The sequence below is a fragment of the Spinacia oleracea genome, chromosome 1, assembly GCF_020520425.1.
Source record: "Spinacia oleracea cultivar Varoflay chromosome 1, BTI_SOV_V1, whole genome shotgun sequence".
NCBI classification, from domain to species: domain Eukaryota; kingdom Viridiplantae; phylum Streptophyta; class Magnoliopsida; order Caryophyllales; family Amaranthaceae; genus Spinacia; species Spinacia oleracea.
The window spans coordinates 106,425,529-106,446,441 of NC_079487.1; the positions used below are offsets into that span (position 1 = coordinate 106,425,529).

General features: G+C 43.4%; 2 protein-coding genes across 2 annotated transcripts; both read left to right on the forward strand.

Annotated features, from left to right (window-relative positions):
- The first annotated feature begins 813 nt into the window (after positions 1 to 813).
- LOC110801189 (homeobox protein knotted-1-like 2) lies at positions 814 to 5,984 on the forward strand. Its single transcript, XM_022006519.2, has 6 exons — positions 814 to 1,604; positions 3,768 to 3,888; positions 4,301 to 4,494; positions 4,587 to 4,718; positions 5,187 to 5,323; positions 5,416 to 5,984. The coding sequence occupies exons 1-6, from the start codon at positions 999 to 1,001 to the stop codon at positions 5,417 to 5,419; spliced, it is 1,194 nt and encodes a 397-aa protein (XP_021862211.1). The 5' UTR covers positions 814 to 998; the 3' UTR covers positions 5,420 to 5,984.
- Positions 5,985 to 11,324: 5,340 nt separating this feature from the next.
- LOC130469385 (uncharacterized) lies at positions 11,325 to 12,740 on the forward strand. Its single transcript, XM_056838650.1, has 2 exons — positions 11,325 to 11,486; positions 11,576 to 12,740. Exons 1-2 carry the CDS (start codon positions 11,355 to 11,357, stop codon positions 12,374 to 12,376), a joined length of 933 nt encoding a protein of 310 aa, XP_056694628.1. The 5' UTR covers positions 11,325 to 11,354; the 3' UTR covers positions 12,377 to 12,740.
- The last annotated feature ends 8,173 nt before the right edge of the window (positions 12,741 to 20,913 follow it).

Below are 20,913 nucleotides of genomic sequence, written 5' to 3' on the forward strand. Positions count from 1 at the left end.
TTGTCACAACACTATTGATAAGAATAAGACAAAAAAATATTAAGGCAAAAAATGAGGGCAAAATAGTAAGTGCACTATTGGGTGAATAGTAATAGAAGTTCAAGGCTTTATAAGTGTTAGGATTAGAACAAATGGAAGAAGTTATCCGGCGTAGAACAGACTCCATCTCAATGTTCACATAATGCATTCTTAATTACTTTCCACTATTAATCTTTTTCAAAGTATTCTATGGACTCCCGAGTACGAAGTACGAGCACAATATTATTCTTATTGATGCAATGTATTTTTTGGATTCGTTTTTTCCTTAAAAAGTTGCACAAATCATTGATATATACGTAGTATGGAGTAATTTATTCAATTCACCATCAACCCTACTCCGTATGTGTGAATGATAAATTATTTACCGCATACGAACAATAGTTGAGATAATCTTTTGCCAATAGTTATAGTCCCCACAATAAAAATGGTAGTAGCCTAGTAAGAGTAGACTATTACTCTAGTAGTACTTGTACAGTCCTACTGGGTAGAGACCGTAGAGTGGTAGACTGGTAGTGCAATAAAAACCCAGTAGCTATAAATAAAATAAAATAAAATAAATAAATAAATAAATCGACATGGAAACGACAATTTATCCACGTTGTCTCTTTTCTTACCTTCCGATCAAAATAAATAATCAACGACCCAGTATTTTCCAAATTAATTGGTCCCCCCCTCCCTCTATTCAAAAGAAAAGAAAGAAAATTAAAATTCCCAATTTAATTTCGGCGGCTTCCTTTAATATATAAATAAATAAATTATCATCATCTTCCCTCTAAATAAATAAAAAATCAATCTTTCTTCTCTCCCACCATTTTCCCGACCATTTTTCTCTCTCCTCTTTCACAAACTCTCTTCTTCTTCACCATATATTATACAATTACATTTATTTTTATTCATGGACCGTCTCTTATAAATATTAATCTTTCCCTCCTTTTTTTTTATTTCTTGAAACAAAAAAAATGGCGTACCATCACAACCACCACCTCTCACAAGCGGAAATGGCAGCGCAATTCGCCGGAGAACAAACTCATTCACCAAACCACCACCAACAACAGCTCCAACACCATCAAAGACAACTCCAACACCACCAGCCAAACTGGCTAACCTCCGCTATCCTCGGCTCATCCGCCGGTGCCGGCGAAGGAGGGAGTAACTTCTTTAAAATCCACTCGGTAGACGACTCGGGAGCGATGTCGGCAATTCCGTCACAACCTGGCGAGTTGACTCACAATGAGGAGGCCGGGAAGCCAGAGATCGGAGACGGTGAAGTCTCCGGTAGCGGAGGAAACAGCGGTGGAGGAGATAGAGGGGGAGAACAACAACAACAGCAGCAACAGCAGGTGAATTGGCAGAATGCGAAGTTTAAGGCGGAGGTATTAGGGCATCCGCTTTACGAGCAGCTGTTGTCGGCGCATGTAGCGTGTTTGAGGATCGCAACTCCGGTGGACCAGTTGCCGAGGATTGACGCACAGCTTGCTCAGTCGCAAAACGTCGTGGCTAAGTATTCTGCGCTTGGGAATGGTCACAATTTGGTTGGTGATGATAAGGAGTTGGACCAATTCATGGTATATTATTCTTATTTTCCCTTAATTTTTGGTTAATTGTGATTTAATTGAATTATTTTTGGGTTAGGTTGAAGAGTGTGAGATTAGATGATGATCTTTTCAAAATTTATAATCTAATTTGATAAGAATGGTGTTTGGTTTAATTGTTAGGTTTTTTTTTTTTTTTTTGTTGATTAAAGAAGTACAGGATTTTAAATGGGGTCATGATTGACTTGATGGTTAATTTTGAGATTCTTGAGGAAAAGCCACTAGTTATTTGATTTTTTTTTTTTTTGAAAATTAAGGTTTTAAATGTGTTTTTCTGGTGGTGTTAGTTGATTGCGTGGGATAAGATTGCGGACATCTGGACCTCCGTAATGAAGAGAGGTGACGGATTTTGTTGGATACTTGGTACAGTATGATTTTTGTCTGGGTCCATGGAAGACGCAAAGACGTGTTTAACGTTTGTACGAGTAATATAGGAGTGAGGATATGAACTTGAGACCTAATACGCCTACGACATTTGTTGTCATTGTAGATATTTTTATAATTTGGTTGGGGGGTGGCATGTTGATTGAATTGAAACAAAGCTTAAATTATTTCAAAAAAGGGTTTTAGGAGTTTGGGATTTTATTGAATTCAATATTAGGAGAGAAGAAGGTGGGTTGCTTTTTGGCATTTAGCAATTTTAGCTTAGCGCTTTGCATTTGTTTTTTACCTCTTCCCAATGGGAGTTCTGTAATTTCAGCCTTTTGGAAGGAAGATAGATACAAAGATTCTTCCAATGTCAACTTTCTATGGGAAGAATAAGCAAATTGGTTTTCTTCTTTTTTGTTTAAGTGTCCTAAATTTGCATGTATTCCTCAAACTTGTACAGTTGTATGCTGGTTTTGCATTATTCTAATTTCTAATTGTACCACAATCTTCAAGTTTTTTTTTGTATGTCTCTAATCGAAAACTTCTAATTCTATGTCTAATCACCATAAAAATGATATTAATGTTTCTTCTTTTCCAGAACCCTTGACAAAAGATTTAGTGGCATCTTTTTTGGTTAGGTGTGAAATTTTACTTGTTTTTTTTGAGTTGGAGAAAGTATATCTTCTGGTGTAAAGAACATTGCCTCTCATGGAATATTAAGCCGAGTATTTCCAAGAATGCCAACCAATAGGATGAGATATAATTCCTAATAATAATGCTCTAGTGTATACTACCAGTTGAGTTCATGATTTGCCAAATCTCGATGTCAATGATCATTGTTCTTGTTTACAACACTTGGAAAATGTTACGGCAAAGTGAAGTGGGCGTGAGTACTGAGTACTGTGATTAGTATAGCCATTTTATCTAGTTCATGATATGACATTTTGTGGGGTGTGGTTTATAAATCTTCAAACCTTATTTATTATGCTTAGGGAGAGTTTGAGTGGAATTAATAAGGATGGATGCAATGCTACTACTAGAAACATGGACACAAATTTCACTTGACTGTTTTGGGAATGAGCTTTGATCATGATGACGCTGAGGAAAAATTTGAAAGTGGCATATACTTTCTATTTGGGTGGGAAACATGTCATGGTGGCATGGAACTTTTTTTCATGCCAGCCTTATTTGGTTAATCTACCAAGTACACAACTTTGCAAATTGATGTTCGTCGTGTGTAAAAGGTTGTCAAATTCCAATCAATCGCTAGATGTATTAACGTTTATGCTTGGGTTTGTTTTACTCACAATTGGGAAAGGGAAAAAAATGCATACTACAGAACTAATTATGCTGACAGAGTACATCAGTAAGCTCTACACCATGTATAGAAGAAACTGTTTCATACTTCATGTCATTTTGTTCCTCTCAAATCAATCTCGACAGATTAAATTTCAGTCACTTTACCGAGTTAGAAGCTGTGTTTTCGTACCCCAGAATATTATCTTGCCAATTCCAAAATCTTAAATACTATCTTAAATTTATGTGCTTTCTAGTATCTTCTTGATTCATATTCAAAGATTTGTCCTTGTGATCTTTCTGGCTATTTTTACCAGTTTTGCAACCACCTTATCCTTCTCTATGGAAAGTGGAAACACAACCTTGGATTGCTTTGGTGGTTGAACTGGCATAGCAGTTAATACTACTGTATTAGAGGATGTTTTCTGATAGCCGATATCTTACTTGTTTTTTTCTTGCTTGACAATGTAGACACATTACGTTCTGTTGCTGTGTTCCTTTAAAGAACAACTACAACAACATGTTCGAGTACATGCAATGGAAGCTGTGATGGCATGCTGGGAAATTGAACAGTCTCTACAAAGCTTGACAGGTGCATATAGCTGTCCAATTCATCTTAAAACCTATGTGTAACTGTGATCAAGCAGTTGAATCAACTTGAGTTTCATGTTTGTGTTAGTCTGGTTTGGACCTCTGGTTTGTCAATTCCTGCAACCGGTGAATTTTGGGAGTAACCAAGTGGAATTGAAAATTGTTTTATATCGACATTCCAAATGATGTTACCCTTGTCTTTTTAAGGCATTTAAGGGTGAACTTATTGCCTCTGTTAAAATTAACCATTTTTAGTTGTCTCGTATATACAGCAATTTGTTTGAATTTTCTTTTTGTCATTCTTTTGGGCTATGAAATCTGTACAACTTTCTATACAAATGAGAGGAGGAATAGGTAGTTGTTCAATTTGTTGATGGCATACTGATGTTGGCACTTTGCTGTTCTGAGTGCAGGAGTCTCTCCAGGTGAAGGCACAGGGGCAACTATGTCTGATGACGAAGATGATCCAATAGACAGTGAAAGTAACTTGTTCGATGGAGGTTTGGATGGTGGAGACACCATGGGATTTGGACCTCTCATCCCAACTGAGAGTGAGCGGTCACTGATGGAGCGTGTGAGGCAAGAGCTAAAGCACGAGCTTAAACAGGTAAGCCACATTGTTGCACATATTTTCCGGGGTAAGAATTAAGCAATTTCAAGTTCAAGTCACTGATATCTTTGCCTTTGTTTCCTTAAAAGGGCTACAAGGACAAAATTGTGGATATAAGAGAAGAAATCTTGCGTAAAAGAAGAGCCGGGAAGCTACCTGGTGACACCACCTCTGTCTTAAAGGCTTGGTGGCAATCACATTCTAAGTGGCCATATCCAACAGTAAGTTATCTGGGACCTAAAAAGTTTGTACTCCTATATTTTATGATAACATTATTTATGATCTGTAGTTTCATGTATGCTAGCAGTTACTAGGAATTTGGATTTGATTAAGATGTATTGCTACTTGAGGACTTGTAGAATCATATTTTGTCGTTACCTTTACATAAGTCTATCTTTAATGCAAAAAATCTCGGTATTGAACGGGGAACCCCTATTCTGGCCAGTTTGTCCATTGAGCAGATTCATTGTGATTTCTGAGTAGAGAAATTCTACTAATATATGTTGCTTTTATATACTTTGACGTAAATAGACATATATGTCTATATGTGCATACAGAAAAAATAATGCATTACTGTAGTGTGCATGATATGTTGGGTTTAGTAGGTGGCCCATGTTTTTGTTGGACCTCTATCCACTCAATTTCTGCAATGTAGGGAACAAAAGTACTCATCTTAATAATATTCGCAGGAGGAAGACAAGGCGAGGTTGGTACAGGAGACAGGCCTGCAGCTAAAGCAGATCAACAATTGGTTCATCAATCAAAGGAAGAGGAACTGGCATAGTAATCCTTCAAGTTCTACTGCATTAAAGAGTAAGCGCAAAAGGTAAATTTGATTTATTTCTAATCCCTCTTCTTTAATTAGCCTTGTTCTCGACTTTCAGTTGGAGTGTAACCGGAAATACATAATTTCAACAGGTAAAACCGTGGCAATTGTTTCATGTAGATGAAGAACACCGCTGGAAAAGCTTCTGATATCTTTTGTGCCGTTTTTAACATAATTCTATGGTACTGTGGCATTGGATCATGGGACAACTTTTTGTGATTTGAAGGAGTGGGAGAAACACTGCTAATGAAAGTGGCAAAGGAATCCATAGATGCCGCTTGAAGGTGCATATGGATGGGTAGAGGATGAATGGCCCTATATACCGACATGGGTAATACCCGTATCAGTAGGAAGATCTGCAGAATGACAGGAATATGTATATCTCAGTGAAATGCAGTAAGAGTCACCATATTATGGTGACTTCTATATTTTTGTAACCTTTATATATATAGTCATTTGAATTAAAACACTTATGAAGGTGTGGATGTACAGATTAAGCAGTTTGTTTTCGTTTTCACTTATAGTAGTGCAATTACCAAAACGTTTTAATCTTGATAAGATATACTTGGTATTGTAGTAGTATGAACTATGAAGTTGTAGCAAAACCCAGTAATTGCTATGTCTTGAAAGCATAACTTGTAATTAAAGTTTATATTTTCAACTACAAGTCTCCGAAGTCCGAACTACTACTATCACATGCAGTGATGCAGATTGCAGATGATCGAGGAAATTGCGTTGCGGTGAGGGGGATTTGGCGACAGACTAATTTAATTGTTAGGCTGTGACGCCCGTGAGAAAGGAAATTGAGCGAGGTGAATTTTTATCGATCATTGTATATACTTAATACTTGGTATAATATATTTACAGATGTCATTAGTGATTGCAAAAATATGATTGAGAATAACGAGTGGTACTGGTAGGTGGTGCGGTCATTGAGCATTGATATCTATATTAGTGAAGCTAATCGGATTGCAGATTGCCTCGTTAATCAATGACGGATCATCAATATGTCTTTGGCCCCCTGCGAAAATTTTAATAGTGTAATTTTTAGTTATGCTCCTCCTAAAATTTTAATATAATTATATAAATTATCTACTATGTTTCTTAATTTTTCTAATGGTCCCATCGTAAAATTGTTTAAGATGGTCATTAATCAACATTATTAATCCGTTAAATCAACTGACTTTGTGCCATCTTCTCGTTCCTGATATTTTTTTGCATGATGATGGTTATTTTATTGTTAAAGAGTTTTTCGCATCGTATTTCTATGCAAAACGCCAAAACATAATCATATAAAAATTAAGTAGTAAATGATCATACATTCATACTGATACAACCCATGAGTCGATATTTTAGGATTAAGAAGATTTTGAAATAAGCTAGTAAAATAACTGAAAACGAACTATCTTTACCCTCCGGCAGAAAAACTACGTGTGACCGTTGTTTAATACTCCGTACAAGATATAAGCTTCTCAGGAAAACGGGCCATACTTACACATAATAAAAATCACCTCAAAAATAAGGACCAAAAGTTGGATGAGTTCTACTTCTTCCCCAACAAACTCTTGGATACGCCACATTAAGTGCATCATCTTTCCTTTAACCAAACGTACTTAAGCCTCCGCGTCTATAGAAACCGACCCAAACGTACTGTTATCAAAACCTACCTATATTTTGCCAATTTCTTAAATTGTTCTCTAATTAATACCTTTCTCACGGAGTATTAATCAACATAATATTATATATATATACATACACATCACATAATAACCAAATCTGATTAGATTGCCAAAAAAAAAACCAAATCTGATTAGGATTAGAATTAAAATTAAAATTAGACTAGAATTGGTGTATAAGTTGACATAAGTAAACTACTTTCCTAATACTTCTTCGATTTGTTTCTTAACATATGCATCATATCTACTTTTCACACTATTTAATTACTACCTAGATAAAATTTGTATTTTAAATTGTTATTTTACGTTAATCTCAATACATACTTTAAAAATATCTAATTTTTATTAAAGATATTTCATATTAATGGTTAAAGGTAGCATATAAATAGCATAGAAACTCCAAACAATGCAATCTATGATATGGGGAAATAAAGAACTTGATTAGCTAATACATTGTCTAAGATATATTACCATAGTATGGAACATATCTATCTAACTTATTAGCTAAACAGCTACTCTTTTAAGGAATACTCCGTAACAAAGGCCCGTTTAGAATCGTTGTCTTTTTCAATATTTTGATTTTTGTTGTTCTTCCTAATTCACACGGTCTTGCTTTTAGTTTTATCAATAAATCCCACAAAAAAGTTTGAAAATTTGGCTATTTTCTATGTAAAAGATCATAATACTAAACGGGCCTATTAAGTTTTTGTATGCTACTTCATTATACACTACTACGTATAATTTACATCATAACACGTAGTGGAATAGCCCAACAAAATTACTCAATAGATTGTAGGGCCGTCTTAAACTTTTTGGTGGCCCATGGGCGGAACAATCAATTGGAGCCGTATAGGATATAGTATATATCTAAACTCTAAAATTATGTAGTAAAAAAATAATTTGATCGTATATGTATATTTTTATTATATAATAAATCATTGGGTTTTCACTTCCTAATACTACTCCATATCTAATTACACTAGCTTAGCAAAGAAATTTAACCCAATTGACAAGATCTGAAGGCTTGAACACTTTCGATCCTGGATCATTAAGCTTGAATTCTAATATTTCATAAGAAAAATGACAATATAACTGTTCCGGTGTTGTAAAGATGGAAACAATGGGCTTCGAATGAAGGCCCTTTTGTATGTGTTGAAGATCTTGCTTGTTTGAATGAGTGGAGTCCGAATTCACCTGCACAAGAGCAAAGTCACTAGCCTCGGGGGTGTTTCCGAGGAAAGCCCCTCCGATGCCTAAGTAAGAATGATGCTCGGATTCTAGAGAGAAGTTCTCTAGAAGAGTAGTCTTAAGGCGGTAAATTGGACGTACCTTGAGGTGTGAGCCTTGGCGGCCTATTTATAGTGTTTGCATAATAAATGCCCATAGGTCACTTATTGTTATTGGGCCTTGGGCCTTAATGGATGGCTGAATAGCCATTGGTAGGTTTGATGTTGTTGTTTAGAGCCATTGGGCTTTGGACTTAGTGGCCCAAGTGAGAATCAATTGGGAGCCCAAACAACATGCCCCCCAGACCCGGTCCATTTAGAATTAAATGGGTGGGTTTCCAGCTGTCAGAAGTCCGAAAGTTCCCTCTCTTTTTTGAAAAGAGATGATTTGCATTGATGACAAGTGTTGGGAGTTGTATCGTGTCGTGGAGATCGTGGGTTGAGGAAGTTGATGCGCCCCTTTTCTTTTCTATAAATACTGGGTGCTTTGCTCTCTTTGAACTTTTTATTCCTTCTTTCAAACCCATTCTCTCTCTAAATTCCGGCGATCGCAGTGCAATTTGCTTCTTCAGATCTACGAAATTCGGCCAACTTTAGACTTCGGGAACTTGTGTTGTTCGTTTTATCGGCGAATTCCGCTTCGGAAAAAGGTAATTTGTTTCTGAATTCTCCTTTTTCTCTTCGTTTTTCCTTCTACCCCTCAATCTCAACCCTAGACCGAGAATTCGCGGCCATGGCAAAGAATAGGGGCAAGAGCAAGTTCGTCGTTGATTCCTCTAGTGAGAGGGAGAACGTGCCTTCGGGAAGGTTACCGAAAACTTCGAGGGGTCGGCCTTCGGAGAGGCCGGTGGAGAGGCGTTCGACTGGTTGGGATGCTTCAAAAGATGACGTTGTTGGCGGGTCTAGCGTGTCTGAACGCGCAACTTCTGGTAGGAAAGCTGGCTCTTCGGGTGTGCGCCGCTCTTACCCTGAGTTTCCAGTTCATTGGACTGAAGCTGATCCGCAGGGCAAGTATGCCCCGATTCTGCATGAGACCACTAAGATCGATGGTCCCTTGGAAAAATCGGTCAGTGGTGACTGGTTGGTGGAGGCGAAGCTGGGGAACTACCATCGGAGAGCCGAAGAGTTATACGGAATCCAGCACGCCTTGGGGTACTGGTGCGAGCTTCCCGACCAGGAGCGTCCTCGGGTGACTCATCCGCCGAGGGGGTTCATCTCTGTGTATACTCATCATTTGGAGAACGGTCTCCGCTTTCCTTTGGATCCCTTCGTTTCCGAGCTCCTGGTGTCGTACAACATCAGTTTGGCCCAGCTTACCCCCAAATCTATGAGGCACATCATCGGATTTAGATGGGTGTGCGATTTTATTAACTTTCCATGCTCTGTTGCCGTGTTTCGGGATCTGCACGATCTGTCTTTCAACCATGCCTCCAAGGGAGATGGGTATGGTTGGTGGACCATCATCAACAAAAGATCCCGAAGGAAGGGGGAGCCGAACTACATTACGGCCTACCCTTACCTCAGCTCTGATCATAATTGGAAGACGGAGTGGTTGTTTGTTCGTGTGCCGACAGATCCGAAGCATCCACATTTTTACCGCCCTCCGAAGTGGTTTGTGACTCCTGATCCTGATATGCGAAGCGTGGCTGCTCCGGATCGGAACCATCACCACTACGTGGATCTCCTCCAGTGGTTTTTGGCTCGGGAGGACAACTACAAACTGCCGTCCAACTGGCTCCCGAACCTCAACTATATCTTGCGGGAGGACATTCTTGCTGTTGCCGGTCTCAGTAGGATTTTTGACAGGGGTAGGTGTCTTTCGGCTGGGACCGTGCTTTAGTAAGTTTGTCCTCCTCCTTTTTGTTTCGTTTTATTGACTTTGCTTTGTGCTTCGTTTCTGCAGAGTACGGCTTTAGCTGCGTTGATCCTGTGGTCTTGGGCATTTCTTTGGATCTGAAGACCATTCACGACTCGGCCCCTGATTACAAGTTCGGGAAGGAAAATCCTCGTAATCCTCGCTTGAAGGATTACGTGCTGTCTCCGTCGGGTGTCGCTCGGATATCTGAAGTTCGAGCTGATCCGTGGGATTCTGCCTCTTCTCCCGAAGTTGTTCCGGTGAAAGTCGTGCTCCCTGATTTGAGGACAACCTCGGATCCGGTGAGTGTTTCTATATCTCGAAGTCTTTTGTTTGTCTTTCTTTCTGGTTGGCCGTCGGCTAACGTCTTGGTCCTGGACCATCTTTTTAGGGTCCTGGGACTGACGCTGTGCCGCGTGCCGTTCCTTCGGTTTCATCTCCGGCTCGGATAGATATCTCTTTATCTAGGAACCGGGTACTTCGCGTTTTTTCTTTATTCCTTCCTTTGTCTTCTTTTACATTTATTGACCCTTGGTCTCCTCTGTTTAGGATCAGCGCAAAAGGAAGGGCAGCACTCTTTTGAGGCCTTCTGCGCATCCGAAGAAAGCGAAAGCTTCTCAGTCTTCGGAGAAGGTATTTGTTCTGACTTGGAGCCTTTGTGATCCGTTCTCTCTTTTTCTGAAACTGACCTTTGAGCGTTTGCCCTGTAGGAAGAAGTTTCGGAAGTCATGCCTCCTCCAAAAAATCTCCTTCACTTCATGCCCTTGCCAGGGCAGAAGTTGAAGAGTGTGGTGGTTGCGGAACCGCCGCCCGTGGACCAACCGTTGGCCGAGGAAGATACCATCCCCTCTCCGCTGAAGCCGTCTGCTGCTTTGGGGATCGAGATCCAGGATATAACCAAGGTGATGGAGGCAATTGAAGCCGACCTTGTTCCTGGCTCGGATGTCCCTACTGTGGCCGAGCGGAAGGAAGAATCTGCTGACGTTTCTCTCGCAAGGGAGAGAAGTCCAGATAAGGAGATGGTGGATCTCACCGAGGCTCACATGGAGGTTCCCGAAGCTGAGAAGGAGGTCCCTTCTGCTGAGAAGGAGCAACCCGAGCAGGGTCTGACGAGGAAGAGGCGCCACTCGACCTTGGGCTCTACTTCGACCTCGGCCCTGGATAGACTGATCCACGCTGACCCTTGCTCGGATGTTCCGCTGAAACGGATCCCCGAGGAGGTAAGGGAGGCGATGACTCGCTATGCTAGGGCTCCGGTTTTGGGGGAGAACCCCATGGCTCACGTGGGATCTTTGGTGGGTCCCGAAGCTGCACGGGAGAATCTTCTTCGGGCCAACCCGCAGTGGAGGGTCCCTGGAGCTGAGGAGAGGAACCCAGCTATGATGGCTCAGTATTATCTGAATGAGGTAAGTGTTGGAAATTTTGTTTTGAGTTCCGTTTTTGGTTTGTTGTTTTCTTCTTTCCTCATCTTTTCTTGTCTTTTCTTCTTTCCCAGGCTGTTTTCTGGTCCTCGTTCGCTTCCGAGTGTAGCTCGGTTGAGGAGAGGCAGTTGAGGAGGTATCAGGAGGCTTATGCTCGTGATATCCCTGTCTTGGACCAGAAGGCTGGGCAGCTCATGGCCGAGATGGTGGACCTCAAGCTACTGTACCTTCAGTACAGTCGTGAGGCTAGGGAATCGGCTGAGCAGATCGGGGCCGAAGTTGGGAAGCTTACTTTCCGAGTCGAGGAGGATGCTGAAAAGATAGCCTCCTTCGACAAGGAGAGGAAAGAAATGGCTGCCAAGTTTGCGAGCGAACTTGAAGAAAAAGACAGTCTTCTCAAGGAGATGACGTCTAAATTTGAGGCGGCCATTAAGCAGAGCCAGGAAGCGGAGGCGAGGCTTGTTCAGTTTGTTAAGAATCGGGAGATTGTTCAGAACCAAGCTGACAAGGTCCCCGTTCTCCAGCTGAAGATCCGAGAGAAGGATGCTGCCATTCGGAAACTGGAGCAAGAGAGAGTTGACCTCTACACTGCTGATCAGTGTAGGGAGCAATACTGGAATGGCATCCTGGGCGCTCGGCGGATGTTCGCGAAGCATATGCCTCATTTCCCTTGGAATGAGAAGGTTCCGCTCTGGATGAGGGCCCAGGATCACTTGGTGGAGTGCCAGGCCGATCGGGACGAAGCTGAAGCTGAACGCCAAGCTGCTCTTGCAGAGGCTCGGGCCCAGAAGGCGACTTCCGAAGGTGATACTACTGCTGGGGGTTCTTCGAAGGATGCTCCCCTGGGGGATGCTCCTGAGACTCCCAAGAGTTAGGGATTCGGGCAGTCGTCTTCTTCAGAGTCGGTCGGTTCCAGTTGAGGACTTCCGAACATGTGCTTGCCTTTCCCCCTTTTGCCTCGGCGCTGCGTTGTACTCATTTCTTTTTGCTTTCTTAGTACTTCGGTAGGCCGGTATTGTCTGTTGATGGCTGCCGATTTTAACTGTTTCATTTTGTTTTCAATTTTTGAGGTTTTTCAATGTATTTGTACTTCCCCCAAATATTGAATAAAAAATGAATGTTTGTTACTTGGCTGCTTCTTTTCAACTTGTTCTTTCGCAATTTTAGGTCTTTAAATCCGTAGATTTCTCGAGCTCCTCTTTCTGTAGACTTGCTGAAAACCTTTTGATCTTGCGAGCTCTTTAAATCCGTAGATCGGTTAAGAGACTTTTTAACTTTTGCGAGTTCTTCAAATCCGTAGATCTGCTAAGAGACTCTTTGACTTTGTGAGTTCTTCAAATCCGTAGATCTGCTAAGAGACTCTTTAATTTTGCGAGTTCTTCAAATCCGTAGATCTGCTAAGAGACTCTTTAGTTTTGCGAGTTCTTCAAATCCGTAGATCTGCTAAGAGACTCTTTAGTTTTGCGAGTTCTTCAAATCCGTAGATCTGCTAAGAGACTCTTTAGTTTCCAGACTCTTCAAATCCGTCGATCTGCTCAGAGGTTTGGATTGTTCTTCCGATCTCTTGTGGTTCGGAAACCTGGGCAAGAGATCGCTAGTCTGCCTCTTTAGTTATGCCTTCGGCGATCCGTGGATCTGAGCCGGAGTTTTATAACTTGATTCGAGCGACTGTTTGTTGCGAACAAATTTTATTAGGGTACCGCGAATCCGAGGATTCTGGACGATTCCCTGAAGTGTATGATTTGGTCATTTCTTGCATTTTATCAAGGAATGGGCAAAGTCAGCCTGTTTTTAGTCTCGGATTGATCAGATCCGAGGCTGCATATATATATAAAGGGACAACAATTATAGAGATAAGTTTAATGAAACACATGGTGCCAATGGCTTTCCTCTTCTCATTAAACAACTTACTTGGTTTACAGACAGAGATCATACAAAATATTTCTTGAGAACATCGGTATTCCAATGGTTCTTCAGAATTGTTCCATCTAACTGTTTCAGCATATACGTGCCTGGCCTTTTTTCGGAATGGATGATGTATGGTCCTTCCCAAGTGGCTGAGAGTTTGCCATGGATCCGTCCTTTCTGAACCGAGGCGGCGTTTCTGAGTACTAGATCACCGACTTTTAGGGGTCTGGCGTTGACTCTTCGGTTGTAATGCTTGTTGACCCTCTGCAAATAGGCTGCGTTGAGTGTCCTTGCATCGTTCCGAGCCTCGTCCAGTAGATCGAGAGCTTCGGATAGAAGTTGATTGTTGCTTTCTCCTTGGAGCCCATCATACCGGTTGTATGCCTGGATCCTCAGGCTTTCTGTTCCGATTTCCACAGGAATTACAGCTTCGGATCCGTATACAAGGTGGAACGGTGTTTGTCCGGTAGCTTCTTTTTCAGTGGTCCGAAGGGACCATAGCGTTCCGGGTAGCTCTTCTAACCATTTGTTTTTGTCATCCTCGACTCTTTTCTTGAGTGCGTTGAGGATGAGTTTGTTAGCAGCTTCGGCTTGCCCGTTGCTTTGTGGGTGACAGACTGCCGAGTACGCTAGGTGTATGCCGAACTGTTTGCACCACTTTTGCAACGGGGTGTTGTCGAACTGTTTCCCGTGGTCGAAGACCATCAGTCTTGGTATGCCGAACCTTGTGATGATGTTCTGCCATATGAACTTGCGGACCTGAGGTTCGGTGATGGAGGAGACAGCTTCGGCTTCGATCCATTTGCTAAAATAGTCGACTCCTACAATCAACCACTTCTTCTGGTTCGTCGCTGAGGGGAAGGGACCAATGATGTCTAACCCCCACTGTGCGAATGGTAAGGGATACAGTGTTGATTGTAGGGTTTGAGCTGGTTGATGGATGGCTGGTGCGAACTTTTGGCATTTCTCGCATTTCCTTGCCATCTGCTTTGCCTCGGAAACCATAGTGGGCCACCAGTACCCAGCCCGAAGGGCTTTATGTGCTAATGTCCTACCTCCAATGTGGTTTCCGCATATCCCGAGGTGGATTTCCCTTAGGATGTAGTCGGCGTCTGTTGGACCCACGCATTTTAGCAGCGGAGCAGAGAATGATTTCCTCATGAGCTCTCCTTCGGCGCTGATGATGAACCATCTGTTGAATCTTTTCAGTTTTCTCGCTTGCAGCTTATCTTCGGGAAGTTCTCCCCTTTCTTTGTATGCAACTACTGCGTCCATCCAGCTAGGTTCGGAACGTAAGCTGCATACTGTGGTGGGTAGCAAGTCGATGCTTCTCTCTTGGTGAACTTCCACGTGGACCGACCTGTTTAGGTCGATGAGTGTTGAGCTTGCGAGTTTTGACAGTGCGTCTGCTTGCGTGTTCTGTCCTCGGGGAATGAGGATGACTTCAAAGGATCTTAACTTTGATGTTAAGGATTTAATTTTTGCTAAATAGGCTGTCATGCTGGGCCATTTGGCCTCATACTCCCCTCGGATCTGGTTGGCTACAAGCTGGGAATCAGTTTTGAGGCGAACATGTTCGGCCTCCAGGGATAGACAAAGTTCTATCCCTGCGATTGCGGCCTCGTATTCGGCCTCGTTGTTGGTTGCTTTGAAGCCGAACTTCAATGCATACTCTATGCTTTTCCCCGTCGGGGGGATTAGTACAACTCCTGCCCCTGAGCCGTTTATTGTGGAAGATCCGTCAGTGAAGACCTCCCAAGTGCTTTTCGTATCATCCAACATTTCCTGGTATGAGCACTCGGCCAAGAAGTCTGCCAATGCTTGTGCTTTGATTGCTGTCCTCGGCTGATATTTGATGCCGAACTCTGATAGTTCGAAGGCCCAGACAGCCAATCTTCCTGACCTCTCTATTTTGTCGAGTACTTTTTCGAGCGGTTGGTCAGTTAGCACTGTGATCTGGTGGGAGTCGAAGTATGGCCTCAGTTTTCGTGCAGCTACCACTACTGCATATGCGACTTTCTCGATGAGTGGGTACCGGGTTTCGGCCCCTGTGAGTGTTCGGCTGGTGAAGTAGATTGGCTGTTGCTTCTTTTCTTCTTCCCGAAGAAGCACTGCGCTGACGGTTCCAGGGCTAACTGCGACATATAGGTACAGGGTTTCCCCCTCCTTTGGTCTGGCCAGTGTCGGCAGTTGAGCTAGGTGGGCTCTGAGTTGCTGAAAAGCTTCTTTTTGCTCCTGTTCCCATATCAGTTCGGGATCCACTTTCCTCGGGACCCCCTTTTTCTTGACTGGTTCTGCTTCTCCTCCGGGGAGGTTCTTTGGTTTCAGTGCCTTGAAGAAGGGGGCTCCCTTGTCCGAGGCTTTTGATATGAACCTTGTTAGTGCGGCTAACCTGCCGGTTAGCCTCTGCACATCTCTCTTGGTCTTCGGCTCGGGTAAATCCAATGCCGCTTGGACTTTGTCTGGGTTCGCATCAATTCCTCTTTCGCTCACCATGAATCCGAGGAACTTCCCTGACTTCACCCCGAAGACGCATTTTTTTGGGTTCAGCTTCATGCTGTATTTCCTCAGATTTCCGAAGGTCTCTGCCAAGTCTTTGACATGGTCTTCCTCCTTGATGCTTTTTACGATGGAGTCATCCACGTAGACCTCCACATTCCTCCCTTTCTGGTCGGCGAAGACGTGGTCAACTAACCTCTGGTAGGTGGCTCCGGCATTTTTCAAGCCGAAAGGCATCATTTTGTAGTTGAACACTCCTGCGCTTGTGATGAACGCTGTCTTTGCCCTGTCATCGGGGTGCATGAATACTTGGTGGTAGCCTGAAAAGGCATCCATGAAGCTGAGCAGTGCATGGCCGCTGGTGGAGTCAACCAGTTGATCTATCCTTGGCAGGGGATAGCAGTCTTTGGGGCAGGCTCGGTTCAGATCTGTGAAATCTACGCACATTCGCCATGAGCCGTTCGCTTTCTTGACCATCACCACGTTGGCCAGCCACTTCGGATACATGCATGGTTCGATGAATCCGGCCTCTTGCAACTTTTTAACCTCCTCGGCGATGGCTTTGTTTTTCTCCGAGGAGTAATTTCTCTTTTTTTGCTTGATTGGCCGAGCTTCAGCGTTGACGTCCAGCTTGTGACAAATCAGCTTCGGATTTATCCCTGGCATATCTGCTGCTGACCATGCAAAGATGTCTTTGTGATCCCTGAGTAGTCGGATCAAATCGATTCGGAGCCCCGAGCTTAGGCCCTTGCCTATTCGGACGCTCCTGTCTGAATTATCTTCGAGGAAGATATCCTCCATTTCTTGATTTGGTTCAGGAGATAGGGTTTCGGGGCGGGCATCAACTTCTGCGGGAGACAAGCTGCTCGTGCTTGCTCTTCTCCTTTTTGCCTCGCTTTCCTCTCCCTTAGCTCCTTTTTCTTCCTCGGGGCCGTCCTCTAGTTTGGGCTTTCGGACAGCAGTGTGGCAGGTTCTTCTCGCCACTTCTTGATCACCTCTGATTCGTTCGGCGAATCCTGCATCCGAGACGTATATCATCAGCTGGTGGTATGTGGAGGGGACTGCTTGCATCTTGTGAATCATGGTTCTCCCCATGATTACGTTGTATACGGAGTCGCAGTCCATCACCAAAAATTCGTCCCGAAGGGTTTTTGCTGCCTGGCCTTCGCCCACTGTGACTGGCAGGGTGATCTTTCCTCGAGGGATAGCTGCGGATCCGTTGAATCCGATCAGAGGATAACTGACTTTCGTCAGTGCTTCCTCTGGCTCTTCGAGGATCAGCTGCTCGAAGCAGTTTCTGAAGATGATGTTGACGGCACTTCCTCCGTCGACTAACACTCGATGTACGTTGTGGTTGTTGAGGTCCATGGAAATGACCAGAGGATCGTCATGTTTGTACTGGACTCCGAAGCAATCGTCAGCGGTGAAGGTCATGTTCGGGGGGTGTGGTTGGTTGTCTCCAACCGCGCTGAAGTTGACCCGATGGGAGAGGGCTCTTAGGTGTTTCTTGCTGGCCTGGCCAGACTTCTGCCCCCCGAACACCACCAGGATGTCGTTTTTCTTATGTCCTGTTGCTTCGTAGACCCTCTTCTGGGGTTGCTCATGCTGTTTGCCACTGGCGGCCTTTTCTTTCTCCTCCCTTCGGTCTAACAAGTACTGTTTCAGGTAGCCTCGGCGAACGAGGTCCTCAATGTTGTCTTTCAGCGAGTTGCACTCTTCGGTGTGGTGACCGAAGTCATCATGGAACTCGCACCACTTGTTCTTGTTTCTCCGAGCTGGGTTGGACTTGAGCTTCCCCGGTAGTTTCCACTTTTCATCATTTCTGTTGAGGCTAAATATCTCTTTTCGGGGCAGAGCTAGTGGAGTGTAGTTGGTGTATTTGGGTTGAAGTTCACCCCTTCTCCCGTCTTTCTTCGGGCTCATCTCTCTAGCTCCTACTTTCTCTTTCCCCTTCCTTGAGCCGCCCTCGGGCTTGCTCTGGGTATTCTTTGTGTCTCTCGGATCCGACGATCCTTTCAGTCTTGCAGCGGCCTTGTTGAACTCCTCGGTTCTGATGAACGCATCAGCCATTTGGAGCACGTCAGCTATTCTGGAGGGGTTCTTCATTGAGAGTTCGTCACGGAACTTCCCTTCCTGGAGCGCGTGCTTCAAGGCGAAGATGGCCACGTCTGGCTGCAAGTTTGGTATGTTCGTTGATTCCTTCATGAATCTGGCCATGAATTCTCTCAGACTTTCGTCTCTTTCTTGTTGGATTGAGGTCAGTTCTGCTGTGGTTCGCTCGGGGCGATTGTTGCTCACGAACTGTGTGCAGAATCTCTTTTTCAGCTTTTTCCAGCTCTTGATCGATCCCTTCGGCAGCGATCTAAACCACTCTCCCGCCACTCCGGTTAGCGTGGTTGGGAAGTATTTACACCAGCATGCTTCGGAGTAGGGACTCAAGAACATTTGCTGCTCGTAGGAGATGACATGATCCCTCGGATCTGTGATTCCGCTGTAGGTTAGGTGAGCTGGCAGTCTTACCTTCGGTATTTCTTCCATGATCAGCTCGTCCGAGAAAGGGGATGACGTAGGAGTCATGATTCTTTTCCCGAGTCTAGCCCTGATGCCTTCGTTTGCCGAGGTTCTGTGATTAGAACGTTCGGGCGTACGATGGGGGCTAGGGGTTCGATCATGCCTCCTGTCTCTTCTTCTTTCTCGGCTACTGACCTCGGGTCGTTCGCCAGATTTGCTCGACTCACCTACCCCGAGTCTCGTATGGATCGAAGGTCTTAACCTTGAGTGGACCGAGGGCCTCAACCTGCTGAGTACCGAGCTTCGGACCCGAGGGTTACGAGTAGTTGATTCGCTTTGGAGAGCCGTTGGAGTAGGCGATGGTCTCGCAAACCAATCTGGTTGCTGTTGTGCCCTTTTTTGGGTGTCCCACGTGCTTTCCATCCACCTCGACGTCAAGTGTGTACCTGTCAAGGGAAGGAGTTCTCGTTCGGGTCTGGACACTTCCGCACTGGGTGGCTCGTTCAGCCTTCGCCTGGTCCTCCTCTCTTCTCTGCGGTCATTTGCCAGTCCTTGCTGCTTCTCATTGAAGAGGAAGTTTTGCATGATGGTCATGGCCGCAGTGAGCTCTTCCCTAGTTGGAATCGGAGGTCCTGTATTTGTGGCGGTCGTAGCTCTGCTTGGCTGTGACCTCGCCATCGATTGAGGGTGCCCCTCTTGGTCAGATTCTGAATCTGACCGCACCATCATATCGTCGTCATTGTTGTTAACAACATCGTTCACCATTTTCGCGGAAAGAGGTGATTGATGTCTTTCAAAGGCTTTGAAGTGTTCTTCCCCACAGACGGCGCCAAATTGTTCCGGTGTTGTAAAGATGGAAACAATGGGCTTCGAATGAAGGCCCTTTTGTATGTGTTGAAGATCTTGCTTGTTTGAATGAGTGGAGTCCGAATTCACCTGCACAAGAGCAAAGTCACTAGCCTCGGGGGTGTTTCCGAGGAAAGCCCCTCCGATGCCTAAGTAAGAATGATGCTCGGATTCTAGAGAGAAGTTCTCTAGAAGAGTAGTCTTAAGGCGGTAAATTGGACGTACCTTGAGGTGTGAGCCTTGGCGGCCTATTTATAGTGTTTGCATAATAAATGCCCATAGGTCACTTATTGTTATTGGGCCTTGGGCCTTAATGGATGGCTGAATAGCCATTGGTAGGTTTGATGTTGTTGTTTAGAGCCATTGGGCTTTGGACTTAGTGGCCCAAGTGAGAATCAATTGGGAGCCCAAACAATAACTATATAACAAATTAACAACGAGACATCTACAAATTGCTAAGCTGGACAACAGAAATATATTGAAGGGAGAATGGTATAGTAGGGAATTGTCCAAAAGTTTTAACAAGTGGGTAAACTTTTCAAAGTATAGTAATTAAGTTGAAAGAAATTAAAAAAACAAAAAGAGGGGAAAAAATAGCCTGTTAAGGTAAATGATATTAATAATCTTCCCAAAATGAAATTGCGACAGAGACCCAAATCCAAAAAAAAAACGTTCTGGAAATCGTACTAAGAGTTTATTCATTACTTGGTTAGCTATATGGAAGAGATTGCCTACTCGTGACAAACTGCGTGAATGTAAAGTTGTGTTGATTCTAATTTTTGATGGTTATGCTCTACTAGGCCTAAGTATGTTAATCACCTCTTCTTCCAGTGTAGTAACGCAAATTCGTTATGGAGTAAAATCCTGAAAATCCCTCACTTTAAAGCTCCGTTTGGTAGGGCGTAAAACGTTTTCCTGGAAAATGATTTTTCCCTTTTCAATCATTTTACGTTGTTTGGTTGGTTAAGGGATGTAAAACAATTTTCCATGACTCCCTCAAAGGTGGAAAACCCTTTTCCATTTGAAATGGAGGGAAACCACTTTTCCTTCTTTCCTCCTTACTTCCCTCTCCTTTCTTCCCCTCAATTTTCACCATCTTCTCTCATTTTCCTTTAAGTTACCAAACAAAGGAAAACTAGTTTGGAATTGTGTTTTTCCTTGGAAAGTGTTTTCCATGGAAAATCATTTTACAATGAAAACGTTTTACGCTCTACCAAACGGAGCCTAACAGAGTTCCTGGTCATTTTGTTGCTGAGTTGGAGTGGATAATCCGAGCTAATAAAAGAGTAGGAGATAGATTTAAGTTTCTTCTTACGTTCTTTCTGAATGTGTTTATAGTATTTGGTTGCAGAGCAACGATTGGGTGTTTAATAATAGAAGTAAACAATCTATGCTCCTAGTTCAGGAAATTTGATTCAAGGCAGTTTGTAAAGCTTTTGAGATGTAGAAACAGCTACTCTAAGTCTGATATTTGTAGTAGGGGTGCTGCTAGGGTCTTGCTCATTGGTTTTGTAGTTGGGTGTTTTCTAGCTTTTGCTAGTTGTCTTCTCCGTTCCTATTTAAGTGTTCAGTTTCCATAAATAGTGTTCTCTTATAAGTGTTTAGTTTTCATTTTTGAACATACACTTTTCCCACTTTTCCATAAATC